The sequence below is a fragment of the Dasypus novemcinctus genome, chromosome 14 (genome assembly GCF_030445035.2).
Source record: "Dasypus novemcinctus isolate mDasNov1 chromosome 14, mDasNov1.1.hap2, whole genome shotgun sequence".
NCBI classification, from domain to species: Eukaryota; Metazoa; Chordata; class Mammalia; order Cingulata; family Dasypodidae; genus Dasypus; species Dasypus novemcinctus.
In genome coordinates this window covers 62821564-62837269 of record NC_080686.1, presented here as the reverse complement: position 1 = coordinate 62837269, position 15706 = coordinate 62821564, and the positions used below count along the sequence as shown (strand labels likewise).

General features: G+C 36.9%; 1 protein-coding gene across 1 annotated transcript in view; it reads left to right on the top strand.

Moving 5' to 3' along the window:
• The window catches only part of RGS22 (regulator of G protein signaling 22), a 176421-nt gene that overhangs the window by 35209 nt on the left and 125506 nt on the right, over positions 1-15706 (top strand). The window contains exons 7-9 of the mRNA XM_058275778.2: positions 4337-4466; positions 6830-7448; positions 9066-9227. Of these exons, the coding sequence (XP_058131761.1) occupies positions 4337-4466; positions 6830-7448; positions 9066-9227 (911 nt within the window). The remainder of the gene's footprint in view (positions 1-4336; positions 4467-6829; positions 7449-9065; positions 9228-15706) is intronic.

The window sequence follows — 15706 nt, the reverse complement described above, 5'->3', positions numbered from 1 at the left end:
AGAAGTATAAAATGGAATAATTAACTGCTTTTTTGTCTGACTATTTCTTTCTCCCCTCTCCTTCATTTCTTCATCATTTTTTTGTGAAGTTGAAATAGCAAGTGTACATGTGTACTGCTCTCTCTCAACTCCTTGAGAGTTCCGTAATTATTTTGACCTCTCAGTGCTTAGAATACTGCCTGGAATAGAGTAATTAATATATGTTGAATGAACATATAATTAATAATAAATGGATTGGTTTTAAAGGAAGGAAAGGTGGGTACAAAAGTGTATTGGAGGGAGTGGGTGTATTTCAGTGCTGAAGCACCTGCTTCTCCTGAATGAGGTCCTGAGTTCAATTTCTGGTTCTTCTTTTAAAAAAATGTATTAGAGTCTTTGAAAGCTTTTGCTCACCCAGGATATCTTATCTATGAGAGGGGCAGTGACTACACAGATGCTGTCTATATTTCTCTGTCTTGCTTTGGTATTCAGTGTAAGAGTCAGGGAACAGTATCTCTTCCACCTGAGCATTGCCTCTTCTATGGGTGTTGCTTAAGTTCAGTGCCAACTAACTGACTGAGTTGAAAAACTGAGAAATGAGAGTAAGACTGGATATTCCTTTCTCTGCTCCTGTTGAGAATTTAGATTCTTTCAGAAAAATAGGTGGGCACATTGCTGAGAAAGGTAGGCAGAGGAGTTCTAAAAGCTGAGGGTCAGCTTGGGAGTGGGATCAGCTGATTCAGGGGTACACAAAGCAAAGGAAAAATTGAAGACTGTAACCAGGAACAGGTGGAGTTAGGAATCAGGCTGCAAGAAGCATCAAATCCAAGCATAGTTGGGAAAACTGACTCTAAGGCAAAGGGGCAACACCTGAAGGTAGAATTGCAGGGTGAACCTGGAGCGGTTTCCAGTGATACTAAGTGTGGTCTCTCTCATACTGTGTTGGAAGACATTGAGATGGGTCAGACAGGATTGGGAACATTAAATAATTGGGAAAGTTGTAAATTGGAACAGCTACCAAAAGATGAATCAAAGAATTGGTGAGCCATGGTGACTGCCAAATTGAAGTTAGATGGCATGAATTTGTAGTAAATTCAGGAAGGCTTTCATACCTATGGCCAGCAACAGCTTGAGAGTAAGAGTGGAGAAAGTATTTGGCTGGCAGGAAGATCAAGAGGGCCCTGGAGGGCTTTGGACCCTTCCATAGCTGTGATTTTCAAACTGTACTTTGCTGAGCCCTTAGAGTTTTCTGGTAGCATTTCAGGGAATATATAAGGTTTATATGTAAAATTTGTTTAAAGAAAAAAGAATACTGCTAAATTTCAAAACTGTTTTTGCCAAGAACAGATAAGGCAATCTTGAAGAAGAAGACAACTAAAGGACTTGAATGACCAGATATCAATACTGATTATAAAAATGTAATTGAGACATTGTAATCTTGCCCAAGGACAGGCATTTTAGACCAATGGAATAGGATAGAAAATCCAGAAACAGACCCATACATATACAGTGACTTAATTCATGTCAGAAATGATTCTGCAATAGAGTGGAGAAAGGATAGTCTTTTCACTAATGATTCTGGGTCAACTGGCTATCCAGATAAAGTAATTTATCTTGACTTCTACCTTATACAACACTCAAAAAAGCAATTCTAGATTGTTCTTAGATATAAGCTGAAAAGGTAGAACAATAAAGCTTTTAGAGAAAACAAAAATATCTTCATAACCTTGATATAGAGAGAGGCAAAGATTTATTAAAACAGCACAAAAAGCACTAATGTTGGAGAAAATTAGACTATATTAAAATCAAGAACTTAGATGCATCAAGAGACAACATTCAGAGAGTAAAAATAGAAAAATGGATAGAAGGCTTGAATGGGCACTTCATAAATGAGACTGTTCAGTTGGCTAATAAATAACATGCAAAGATACTCAGCTTCAAAACCAAAATTACATACTACTGCATACTCACCAGAATGGCTAATATTAAAAATGGTATAAAATTTATAAAAATGAATGGAAAACTTTGGCAGCTGCTACTGATATATATTACTAGTCTTAGTATGTTTTACCAAAGCTGACCCTACACAAGGATTCCACTTTTAGGTAAGTGTATTAGTCAGAGAAAGGGGTGCTGATGCAAAATACCAGAAATTGGTTGGTTGGTTTTTATAAAGGGTATTTATTTGGGGTAGGAGCTTACAGATAGCAGGCCATAAAGCATAAGTTACTTCCCTCACCAAAGTCTATTTTCACGTGTTGGAGCAAGATGGCTGCCAACATCTGCGAGGGTTCAGGCTTCCTGGGTTCCTCTGGGCTCAGCGCCTCTCTTTTCTCCACAAGGTCAGCTATAGACTAAGAGGCTCTCTAGACTTTGCCTCTCTCCACAAGGTCAGCTGTAGACTGTCCGGTGAACGGCTCTCTTTCCCTGTGGTTTCTGCCATGTCTAAGGAGCCGTCTCTATTCCTCTGTGTTCTTCTCCTGGTTCAGGTCCTCCTTTCCTGGGGCTTGCTTCTCTTTCCTCTGCATGCTGACTTCCTGGGGCTCCAGCTTAAGGCCTCAGCATCAAACTCCAACATCAGAAACCCTCTACTCTGTCCTTTGCCATGCCTTAATGACATGTCAATGCCCTAATGACATGACTCAATCAAAGCCCTAATCATACCTTAATCATGCCCAGGTACAGACCAGATTACAAACATAATCCAATATCTATTTTTGGAATTCATAACCATATCAAACTGCTGTACCAAAAGATATGTATAAGAATGTTTATAGATGGGAAAAATACCAATAATGCAAATTCTGACTATAGCTAACAGTAATATTATAATATTTTCATCAACTGTAACAAATGTATCTTAACAATGCTAAAGAACATTAATAGGGGGAATAAAGAGTATGGTAGCTTTCTTTTTGGAACAATGAAAATATTCTAAAGTTCATTGTGTTGATGAATGCAAAACTATGTGATTATGCTGAGAGCCATGAATCATACATTATGGATGGAGTGTGTGGTACATAAACAATAAAACTTTTAAAAAGAAAAAAAGTGTAGAAATTCTGTTTCGAATAGCTACAATATTGAAAACAACTTAAATGTCTGTAGCAAATGGATAAATAAATTTTCATATATTCATTGAATGAAACTATACAGCAATGAGAATGCATTAACTATAACCAGGTAGATGAATCTTGCGTGCATAATTTTGAATGAAAGATATTAGACACCAGAGACCATATGTTGAATTCATATAAATTTCTGAAATAGTCTCAACTTATTTATGTTAATTGAAGTGAGGATAATTGTTGGCCATGGAGGACTACAAGGGAACATTTGGGGTCTGGCTCTGGTAATGTTCACTTTCTTGATCTGGGTGCCCTTACTTAAAGTTGTTTACTCTTGAAAAATTATTAAACCATGCACCTATGATTTTTGTACTTCTCTATATTATGTTCTACTTCAACAAAATTTACTTAAAAATTTAATATGATCCTAGTTAAAAAAATAAACCACTGTTTTCAAATATTGATGAAATAAGCAGGGATCCATGCTAAGTAGAAAGGATATAAAGTTAGAAAGAACCTCTAAGAGTGGGAGAAATTAAGGATGTGGTCAAGGAATTAGAGATTATATGAGGGTCAAGAGCCAGTTCAGGGAGATATTACAGAGTAGGAGAGAAGAAAGGGCATGAGATCAGAATCTAATCTCATAATCCAAATAGTTCAAGTTATGACAATGTCAGAGATATAGCTATGTCAGGAGAGATTTATGTCTTAATAGATCAAGGTCATTAGAGCAGAGACAGTCATAAAAAACTGCAGGGGCTTAATTTAAGAAAAAATTGACCATTGGGATACATCTGAAAGGAAGTTCAGTCTCCTCAACTCTCAAAATATTCTTTCTGGGTAGGCACATACCTTGATGATCATTGAGGTAAGCCTCAGTATATTTCTTTTTCATTTTGAATTCATCTTTGCAGGGTCTAATCCCTTGTTTCCTGTTTATCTCACTACTAGATATTCCATTCTGGAGGTGTAGAGGCATATGTTTTTTATTTTTTAAATTAGGATAATGCATGGGGATAGGCAACAGAAGATGCTTCCCTCATTTTTTTAGTTTTTTTTTTTTTTTTAATTTTTAGACCTGGTTATTTAATGAGAAAAATTCTGGATAAAAGTTTCCTTCCCATTATTCTCTAAGCTAATGCATTTTCCTTTCTGTATAACTTTCTTTTATTTAATGGAATATTTCTTCATTCACACATTGTACTGCTCAAATTCAATATTATTGTAATGATTTGTTCAGGTTTGTGGAATACTGCTAATCTTAAACAAATATGCTCTTTTCTTCCTAGGCTTCCTACACCCAGACAAAAGATTGGTTTACATTAGCAAAACAAAGTCAGCAAACAGTACCAACCTTTTCATTGCCTTGTTGTGTATTCAACAACAAAATTGAATCACCAGTTATTTCATCTGTTTCTGGTAAGCAGAAAGGAAAGAATGATTTCATAACTCCTCCTTTGTCTCTTTCTTGTTCTGTCTTATAGTATATCACTTAGTGGTTGGGGAGAAAAAATTATGGCCCTCCCCGCCACCACTCCACTCACTTCCTTATGTTATTTGAGAGGAAACTTGGTATAGTGAAAAGAGCATAGGTTTAGTAACAGACTCTGATACTTATTATCTGTGTCATTTTTGATAAATTGTTCCTCTTCTGGGAGCCTTGCTTTTCTCATTTGTAAGATTAGAATAATGATACTTGCTGAACATATAGAAAATGCCTGGCCTTGTGCCTGGCAATAGGCAGTCAGTAAGGGTTTGTTTTGCCTCTATTTCCTATCACAGTTTACAAATTCTTGTTATTGAGCCTTTGAAATAAAATGGGAGCAATATTTGTCTCTTCTTAAAAGTAAATAGTTGGGAGCAGATTTGGCACCTGCCTCCCACATAAGAGGTTGGGCACCTGCCTCCCACATAAGAGGTTCTCTTCCTGGTGCCTTCTAAACAAGATAAGCAGATGCAATGAGCAGATGCAGTGAGCAGACACATGAGGGAGCCATCAAGGGAGGGGGAGTAAATAGTCATTCACAGACCTTGAGTTTTCCTTCTGTTTTTTTTTTTTTTTGACTGGGGATTGAACCTGGGACCTTGTGTGTGAGAAGCTGGCGCTCAACTACTGAGCCACATCAGCTCCCCTGAGTTGTTTCTTTCCATTTGCCACATCAGCGCCCCTGAGTTGTTTTTTTCCATTTGCTTGCTTATTGTTTGTTTTTGCTTTAGGAGGCACCGGGGATCAAACTTATGTGGGAAGCAGGCACTCAACTGCTTGAGCTTCCAGCCCCCTCCATGGCTCCCTTGTCTATTTGCTTGTTGTTGTTTTTTGCTTGTTGTTTATGCTCGTCTGCTTGTTGTTTTCCTCCTCATTGTCTGCTTATTATCTGATTTTTAGGAGGCACTGGGAACTGAAGCCGGGACCTCCCGTTTGGGAGGTGGGTGCTAAACTCCTTGAGCCACATCTGTCCTCCTCCTTCTGCTTTTAATTCAGATTATTTTTCACCTTGAAAAGCAGATTAATTTCTGCTGTGGGGAGCTTCTGGTGGATGATACTAACTTCTAATTTAAAAAAAGAAATCTTCAAAAAATGGAAGTCAGTAGCATAGGATTCTGCTAGAGGAAAAATCTAGATGTGATTCAGGAGAGGAACTTATCAGTTCACCAACAGTTCTTAACTAATCCCTTTTAAAAAAGCGTAAGCAACCGACAACCTCTGGAGAAGATAATCTGGATTCTGTAGAACTGAACCTAAATCTAGGTGAAGGGGGAAATAATCCTCCTAATTGAAAATAACTGGATTTATAGGTTTCTTGCTTTTTCTCCAAAATAGTAAAGAAGTAAATTGGAGAGAAAAGAGTATACAGGAAGAGAAAGGATAGCAGGAGGCTAGTGAGCAGAAATGCCAGCCTATAGGTTTACAGAAGGCTGCTCTATAAAATTAGGTGTACTTATTTTCAATAAAAATTATAATAAAATGTTTCTAGTTCATTGAGATTTGAAATCTGATAATTATTGAGGATTGGATACAAATGACAACTGAGTTTTCCGGTCCTTGACATTTCAAGTGGGAGTAGATTTGTACTGACAACAGATATTTCACTGATTTATGAAGAAAGAGAATTAGTTCCAAAGATTTATCTTTAGAAAAAGAATAAAAATGATCTATTTGTATTCGTCATCTTCTTAAGAATCTTATGTCATTTTGTAACTTTCATGATTGGTTGTAAGTATGATAGGAATTGAATATTTACAACAAATTAGTAAATTTTTAAAACTTGTTGATAATGACTCCAGTTCTGATCTGTTCATCTGTAGCAGCAAATTTTCCTTTATCATACACCATGAAATATTAAAGCACATATAATTGTTCTTTTTTAAAATTTCTTTTTTTGCTTTTCATATAATTGTTTAATACACATATTCTAACTCTTGAATAGATATGGCATTTATATATTGACATTCTATATAGGCCTGAAATAATACATTTTAAAAGTGTATAATGTCTTTTCGAATATCCCCTGTATTAGGAATATCAGATATTGGGCTCATGTACCACCATTTTCCCCTTCCATGTCCAAGGAAAAAAATCACTGGTGGTGGTATTTTCCCTCCTTATCCCAAATGTGACTTCAGAATCCTTTTTAAAACACGTGTCCATACAACTACCTCTAGTGTTGAAGTTGGCCAAAAGATAAACCCATCTGTCATCCTGCTCTGTAGAGCTCTTTAATTAAAAAAAATAAAGTTTTGTACCCCTATCTGATCAAATGGCCTTTTATGATTTAATACAGAGAGTTTTATCTTTGATGATGGAGTTCACCCCAGGACAAAAAAGGAGCCATCTAAAACCACTAAACTAATTTCTGAATTTGAAGAAGAAAATGGGTCTATATCTCTACACGACACTCCTTCTCAAGCTCTTCTGCGAATGTACCTTGAAAAGCAACCAGATGTTGATGAAGGCCTGACAGTATATTTCCCAACATGTGAAGAATTTTTAAGATCTTATATAAACTTTATTTTGAAAGCAGCAATTCAGAGAATTACTGGAGAGCCATTTAATGAAAGCCCAGGTTATATAAACTTCAACAGTGTAACACAAGTGGTGTTTGAGGACTTTTATGGACCTGTGGATAACAAGGCTGCTTTTATAAGCGAAACTTTTCAAACCACAAAGGGAAAATCAGAAGAGAAATTAGACCTAGCAAGTTTAAGTTCAAGTAGTGAAAGCATTGGACCAGAGAGCAGGGCTGACTGGTGTATTTCCCACAGAACTTATGACATTGGCAATAGAAAAGAATTTGAAAGATTTAAGAAATTTATAAAAGGTACATTAGGAGAAAGATATTGGTGGCTGTGGATGGATATTGAGAGGTTAAAAGTTCTGAAGGACCCTGGAAGACATCAAAGGTATTTCTACTCTTTATTTTTCAATAATTGTAAAAACAAATTATTGAATATTTGTTTTTTTTAGCACAGAAAGCCTGAAATAAGTTATTCTAAAAACAAATGTACTTTTTTATTTTGGAGTAATTATTTAATAATACAATTTTAAAAATTATACTGGTTTTACTAGTTTTCTGATTTCATTGCCGTCAGATACTAATAATAGCAATTATTTGGGTTTACATAAAGTTTCTTCCTATAAATTCTAAAACTGCCTCAAATTAGTTGTTATATTTTATTTTTTATAGCATTCCAGCAATGTAGAAAGTTTTATAGAAAAAAGATGATGCATCAGTTACATAAGCACACTGGCATAAGTTATCTTTTGGATACCTTATGCCATTGTAAGGGGCCTGTTGTTCATAGCATCCTGCTCAGTTGACAGATTTCATGATCTTTAGCTGGATGCCTCTTCCCTATATATCTGAGTAGGTCTCTCAGCTAGAGAGCCTCTCTGAGGTCTGATGGGGTTTCAGGTCTTTGTTTGGCTGGCCCTTTATGTTTTGGAATACTATAAGCCTAAAAAGCTTAAGAAGACCTTGCTTTAGAAAAGTCCTTGTCTTGTTTGGATTCTTGTCTGCTCTAAAGCAGGTCAACTACAGTAAATTGCAACTCCCATTAAGGGTTTAACTGAGTATATACTAGTGACTGGATTATTTCAGTTATTTTAGTGGCATTCAGATTATATAGTTTGTTATTACATAGTAAGAACAGTTATGATGGATTATGAAGCATGGCCTGATTGATCATGGGGTGGGAGACCCTCTTTTCAAAATACGTCAGGGAAGATATATGCTACCAACCCACATAGGTTCTGCAGAATCACTACTGTGTTAGTTCCTACTGCTGCTGTAACACATTATCACCAATTTAGTGGCTTGAAACAACATGAATTTATTCTCTTACAGTTCTGGAGGTCAGAAGTCTAAATAGATATGCCGGACTGTGCTCCTTCTGGAAGCTTTAGGGGAGAATTCATTTCCTTGTCTTTTCCAGCTTCTGGAGGCCACCCACATTCCTTGTCCATGGCCCCTTCCTCTACTTAATAACCGGCATCATAACATCTTCTTTTCTCTCTGACCTCTGCTTCTGTCCTCACATCTTTTCTCTGTGATTCTGAACCTCCTACCTTCTCTTTGGAAGTACTCCTGTGATTACATTAGACCTACCTGAATAATCCAGAATAGTCTTCCCATCTCAAGATCCTTAAGTTAACCACGCTACAAAGTCCCTTTTTTGCCACATAAGGTAATGTATTCATGGGTTCTAGGGATTAGGACATTGACATCTTTCTGAGGCCTTTATTTAGCCTACCACAAATACCTTTCCCATTGCTATCACTGTGAGAAAATTTTTTTATAATTAATTTTTTTTTTATTTTTAAAGAAGCTTTAGATTATATAAATGTTATATAAAAAATATAAAGGAATCTCATATATCTCCACAAAAACATTTGTCATTCCTGTAACTGAATGTTGGTTTTGAGATATTTCATTACCTGTCTGAACTATTTTAGAAATGATAGCATTTGGTTAGTTGAACACTGCATCAGCATTTTTGTATGTATGCAATTTATTTCAGACATCTTGAGAAGATGAAAAAATGCTATCTAGTGAGCAGTGGAGATTGCTACCTTTCTCCAGAAATCTTATCAAAACTTAAACTGCTAGATGGATCTCAGTGGAATGAAGAACATTTAAAAAATATTCAGCCTGAGGTTGTAAAACCCTTACTTCTATATTGGTAAGAAAAATAACATGAATTAAAGTTATTTACTTTCACTTTTCTTAGATTAGTTAAGAGTTGTACTTTTAGATATATAATTTATGGAAATTTAAAATAAGATTATTGTGTCTTTGACTTTCCCCACAGTACTTATGCTTTAGATAATTTGAATGTTTGGATGACTTGATATCCATAATAAAGTTGATAGTACTTAAGTTCCCTTTTTCCCCCCTCCATTTTTAAAATATATTGTTACAGAAGTTGTGAACTTACAAAAACAATCATGCACATGTGTAGAATTTCCATACAACACTCCTTCACCAACACACCACACTGTTGTGGAACATTTGTTACATATTATGAGATTACATCACCAGACCATTACCATTAACCCTGGTCCACAGTGCACACTTGGCATATCTCTTCCATACCACCCCCCCGCCATTAACATAGTACATCTTTGGCATTGATACAAGAATATTACAGTATTGCTGTTAACTATAGTCCATAGGTTGCATTAATTGTATTTTTCCCATGCTTCTCCACATTCCCACCACCTTGTAATAGGGACGTACATCTGTTCTAGTTCACAGAAGGACATTGCTGCATCTATATCATCAACCACAATTCTCATCCACCTCTGGGTTCAGTGTGTTATTCAGTCCTTAGATTATTCTATAGCTTTCTTTCTATAGCTTTCTTTCAATTGACATTACATCCCTAAACTACCCTTTTCAGCCACAATCCCATTTATAACCAGCTGCTATTCACTATAATGTGTTACCATCAACTCTATCCATTTCCACACATTTACAGTCAAGTTAATTAAAACTTGTACATACATTAAGCATCAGTACTCCTTCACAACCCTCCTCTTATCTCCTAATAACCTATACTCTAGGTCTTAACTCCATGTGTTTATTCTTTATATTTAGTTCGTAGTGAGACCATGCAATATTCGTCCTTTTGTGTCTGGCTTATTTCACTTAACATGATTATCTTCAAGGTTCATTCATGTTATCATATGTGTCCCAATTTCATTTCTTCTTACTTAAGTTCCCTTTTAACTTTGTGAGTACATCCTTCTACATCTGATCTTTTTATGGTTGGTACTTGTTCAAATTGATGTGTGTTTTGTGTATGTGTGTGTTCATGTAGGTAGAATTACAGATTTATCCTCTCAATATACGTCTTTGATTACTTGCTAAGGCCAAGTGCTGTGCTAAGGGTGCAAGGGTAAAACATGATCAAGGTTATCACAGTCTAGTGGGAGGAACAGACATGTGAAAATAAGTATAATAAAATTAAGTTATGAATATACAGAATAGAGAAGAGGTAATATTTCACCCAGGAGTCAAAGAACTCTAAGCAAGGAAAAGAGATGGTTGTAGTGGAAAAAATGTGTGCTATTTGAAGACCAGTGAATTGTCCATTGTGACTGTGATGGATCTGATTGTGTCACTTCTGTGCTTTAAATCTTTTGCCGGTTACCCCAAAGCTTTCAGAATAAAGTTCACATTCCTTCATATAGCAAATAATGTCATCAGGATTTGCCCCTTGCACACTGCTCTGATGTCATTCCTTATCTAGGTATTCCAGATTATCTATATACTTGTATTTTTCCATATATAGAGAGAACATTTTTTTCTTTATTTATTTAAAAGTTTTTATTCCTAAATATGTAAGACATACAGAGAAGTATGAATTATATTACATTGGGCAACTATGTGCCTTCCACCCGACATAAGAAATAAAGTGTGACCAATACAACTAAAGCTTTCTTTTATTTATTTTTGTTTTGAGGTGATTTTAAATTATATGCATTTATAAGAAAGAATATGCAGAGATCCTATGTACTTTTCACTTAGTTTAGTTTCTCCAGTGGTAACATCTTATATAACTATAGTACAATATCACAAATAGGAAACTGACGTTGATGCAATTCACTAGTTTTTTCATAGAATGCAGTTTTACATGCATTCTTCTGTGGGTATATTTAGTTCCAGGCAATTTTATCACATGCATTTGCCATCGTAATCAAGATACATTTCCGTTACCACAAGCATCACTTGTTAAGCCCTTTTATAACCACACCTACCTCTCCCTTCTGCCTGCCTCCCCAGCCCTAATCTCTAAGCAGTCACTAGTCTGATTTCATAAATGAAATTACAGATGATATAATCTTTTGGGATTAGCCTTTTTTACTTAGCATAGTTTCTTTAGTATCCATCTAAATTGTGTATATCATTGTTTCATTCCTTTTTTTTTAAACTTTTTTCCTCTTTTTTATTAATTTAATTTATTGAAATATACAACTCATACATAAACATACGTGAACAATAAGTATATAGTAATAGTTGTGAACTTACAAAACAAACATATATAACATCGTACAGGACTCTCATAATTCACCCTACCACCAATACCTTGCATTGTTGTTAAGCCTTTTTAACTATTGATTAAAGAACATTGTCAAAATATTACTACTAACCAAAGTATTTCCCTCCAACCCACTCTATTGTTTTCTTTATAACATTTATATATGAACATACATAAACATTTAAGTGTATAGTAAAAGTTGTGAACCCACAAAACAAACATATATAACATCACATAGGGGTTCCATACATCAATCCTCCCCCAATACCTTGCACTGTCGTGAGACATTTGTTACAAATTACGAAAGAATATTGTCAAAATCTCACTACTAATCATAGTCCTTATCTTACATTTGGTGTGTTTTTCCCCCAACCTACCCTATTATTATTTTTTAAATACATTTTTATGACAGAAGTTGTAAACTTATGAAACAATCATGCACATGTGCAGAATTCCCAAACAACACCCCTCCATCAACACACCACACTGTGGTAGAACATTTACTACAGATAAGATAATACCATCTGATTGTTAGCATGTCCATAGTGTACATTTGCCACACGTTTTCCATACTGTCTCATTACTAAAACAGTATCTTTGGCATAGATGCAGAAATATTATATTATTACTGCTAACCATAGTCTATTACTCACCAAAGCTGTATTTCTCCCTTGCTTCTGCACATTCCCAATACCCTGCAGTAGTGATGTACATTTGCTCTAGTTCACAAAGGACAGACACTCTTGCATCTGTACCATCAACCACAATTCTCATCCACCTCTTGGTTTACTGTGCTATTCAGTTCCTAGATCATTCTCTAGCATTCTGTTAATTGGCATTTACATCCCTAGACTACCATTTTCAGTCACATCCCCATTTATAAACTAGCTGTTGCTCACTATTTGTTACCATCCACTCTATACATTTCCACACTTTTACATTAAAGCTCTTTAAAACTTCTACGTACATTAAATTTCAGTAGTTCATCTCAGTCCTCTTCTTATCTCCTTTAAGAATCCACCACCTACCATTGGGTTTTGAAGATATTTTCCTAAAATTTCTTCTAGAAGCTTTGTGGTTCTTGCTTTTATTTTTAGGTTTTTAATCCATTTTGAGTTAATTTTTAGATAAGGTGTCCAAAACCTATGGATATGCAGTTTTTTTCAGCACCATTTGTTGAATGGACTGTTCTGCCCAAGCTGGGTGGATTTGACAGGCTAGTCAAAAATCACTTGACCACACATGAGAGGGTCTTTTTCTGAACCATCAGTTTGTTTTCATTGGTCTATGTGTCTGTCTTTATGCCAGTACCATGCTGTTTTTACTACCATAGCTAGGTAATATGATTTAAAGTCTGGAGATAAGGGTTCGCTTTTTCTTTTTATGATGTTTCTGCCTATTCTGGACTCCTTACCCTTCCAAATAAATTTGATAATCATGTTTTCATTTTTTTTTAATGCTGGTGGAATTTTTATTGGGATTGCATTGAATCTGTATATTAATTTGAGTAGAATTGACATCTTAATGATATTTAGTCTTCCAATCCATGAACGTGGAATGTTCTTCCAGTTATTTAGGCCTTTTTTGATTTAACACTGAGTTGCAGTTTTCTGAACACAAGTACTTTACACCATTGGTTAAGTTTATTCCTGACTCTTTGAGTTTTATCTGTCATATTTTATTTCTACCACTCTTTTGACACTTTTGGTTACTTTTATTGATCTAATCTTCATTTCTAAACTCTCTTCCAGGCCTTTCTCTCCTGTCTTTTCTTTTCAGGCTCTAGCACACCCTTTAGCATTTCCTGAAAATCTGGTCTCTTGCTTAGAAATTCTCTCAGTTTCTGTTTATCTGTGAATATTCTAATCTCGTCCTCATTTTTGAAAGACAGTCTTGCTGGATATAAGATTCTTGGCTGGAAGTTTTTCTCTTGTAGTATCTTAAATATATTAGACCACTGTCTTCTTGGCTCCGTGGTTTCTGGTTAGAAATCAGCACTTAATCTTATTGAGTATCCCTTATATGTTATGCATTGCTTTTCTCTTGCTGTTCTCAGAATTCTCTTTGTCTTTGGCATTTGACATTCTGATGAGGATGTATCTCCAAGTTGTTCTGTTCAGATTTTTTTGGAAGGGAGTACATTGTGCTTCTTGGACATGGCTATCTATGTCCTTCAATAGGGTTGGAAAGTTTTCTACCATTATTTCTTCAAATATTCCTTCTGCCCCGTTTCCCTTCTCTTCTCCTTCTGGAATTCCCATGACACATATGTTTACATGCCTTTTGCTGTCATTTAGTTCCCTGAGACCTTGTTCAATTTTTTCCATTCTTTTCTTCATCTGTTCTTTGTATGTTCACTTTTAGAGGCCCATTTCTTCAAGCTCACCAATCCTTTCTTCTGCGTCCTCAAATGTGATATTATATGATTCCAGTGTTTTTTAAATTTCATTTATTGCACCTTTCATTCCCATAAGATCTGCTATTTTTCTTTGTATGCTTTCAAATTCTCTGTGCTCCCCTAGTGACTTCTTAATATCCTTTATCTCTTTAGCCATCTCACTGAATTTATTAAGGAGATTTGTTTGAACATTTATGATTAGTTGTCTTAACTCCTTTATGTCATCTGGAGGCTTATCTTGTTCCTTTAACTGGGCCATAGCTTCCTGTTTCTTGATATGGATTGTAATTTTTGTTTGGTGTCTTGGCACCCAGAGTATTTATTCTTGGTGCAGGTTTTTTCTTTAGTTTCAGGCTTCCTGCTCTCTCCCTTGCTGTTTGTATAGTAGGAGCTAAGGATGTAATTGGTGTTACATGCTGTGGAGGCCCAACCTGCCCTCATTGCCCCATGGACCAATGAAGCTTCTCCCAACTTTCTCCTTTGCCAGGGGTAGGGATAGAGTCACAGCTGTGTGGAATAATGCAAGTCATGCAGGCCTAGACTGTAGTTGCCCAAAGAGACTGATAAAGCTTCATGCCCCTTTCTCCCCTGCCCTGGGGTGGAGATGGAGCTGTGGTTGTGGGCAGCAGTCTATGCAGTGCTTGTCCAGTATGACCTCAGTTGCCCCTGTAGACTTCCACTTATCCAGTCTCTGCCTACCAAAGGTACCTGCAGTTACCTGGATAGGCTGGTGGGCCCTTTACCAGCCCACCAGCCTCCTCCCTGCCAGAGGTGGGACTGAAGCCTAGTCTAGTCTAGGGCTGCCTAGTCTAGGGCTTGCAGGCCAGTCTGGGTGAAAGAAACTGGTTCCTACTGTCACTGTGATTTTCCATCAGCCCAACTTCCCCTCTTGCTGGTGGCAGAGTCATAGTGGTGGCCACCGCCTCTTACCAACTTGGACAGATTCACACCGCAGCTGTTCCCAGGGTTATACTTTAGTCAGCTGAGTCTTCCAATCAGTAACTGAAATCAGTAGCCAACCGTCTCCTCCTCCCCTGTCTTTGGGAAATGGAGCTTCCAGTTCCAGCCACAGAATAGGCCCTGGGGCTGCTTGCACTGCCAGAGTAGGATAATCACCGGCTTCTATTCTTGGCCGGTAATTTCCTGGAGAGGCTGGTGCAGGACCCTGCAGCTTTCTCCCTGTTGGAGGTGGCACTGGGGCCTAGGCTAGAGCTGCAATCTGATCTGGATGGAACAAAGCCTGTCCCCACCAGCACTGTGATTTTCAGTTCGCCCCACTTCCCCTTGTGCCAGACATGGAGTTAAGATGGTGGCTACTGGCCTCTTTCTGACTTGGGCAGGCTCAAACTTTAACTGTCCTTAGAATTACACTTTATCCTGCTGACTTTACTCATCAGTAGCTGAAGTTGGTCCCCAAACATCTTTTTCTCCCCCATTTTGGGGAAGTGGAGCTTTCAATTCCAGCTACAGAATAACTCCTGAGGTTTCTTGTGCCTCCAGTGGAGGATGGGCACTGGCCTCTGTCGTATGGAGAGCTCTACTTATGAATCTCTTTGCAGGGGTGCAGCCTCATCCTTCCATTCCTTTAAGTGTGTCGTAGGATGTTCTTCTGGCCTGCTGAAGCGCCCAAACAGGTGCTTTAGCTAGCTCCAGATAGCTCTGGGTGTTTACTAACTGCCCTGTAGCAGGAGCTGACTCTAGTTGCTCCTTACTTTGGCAC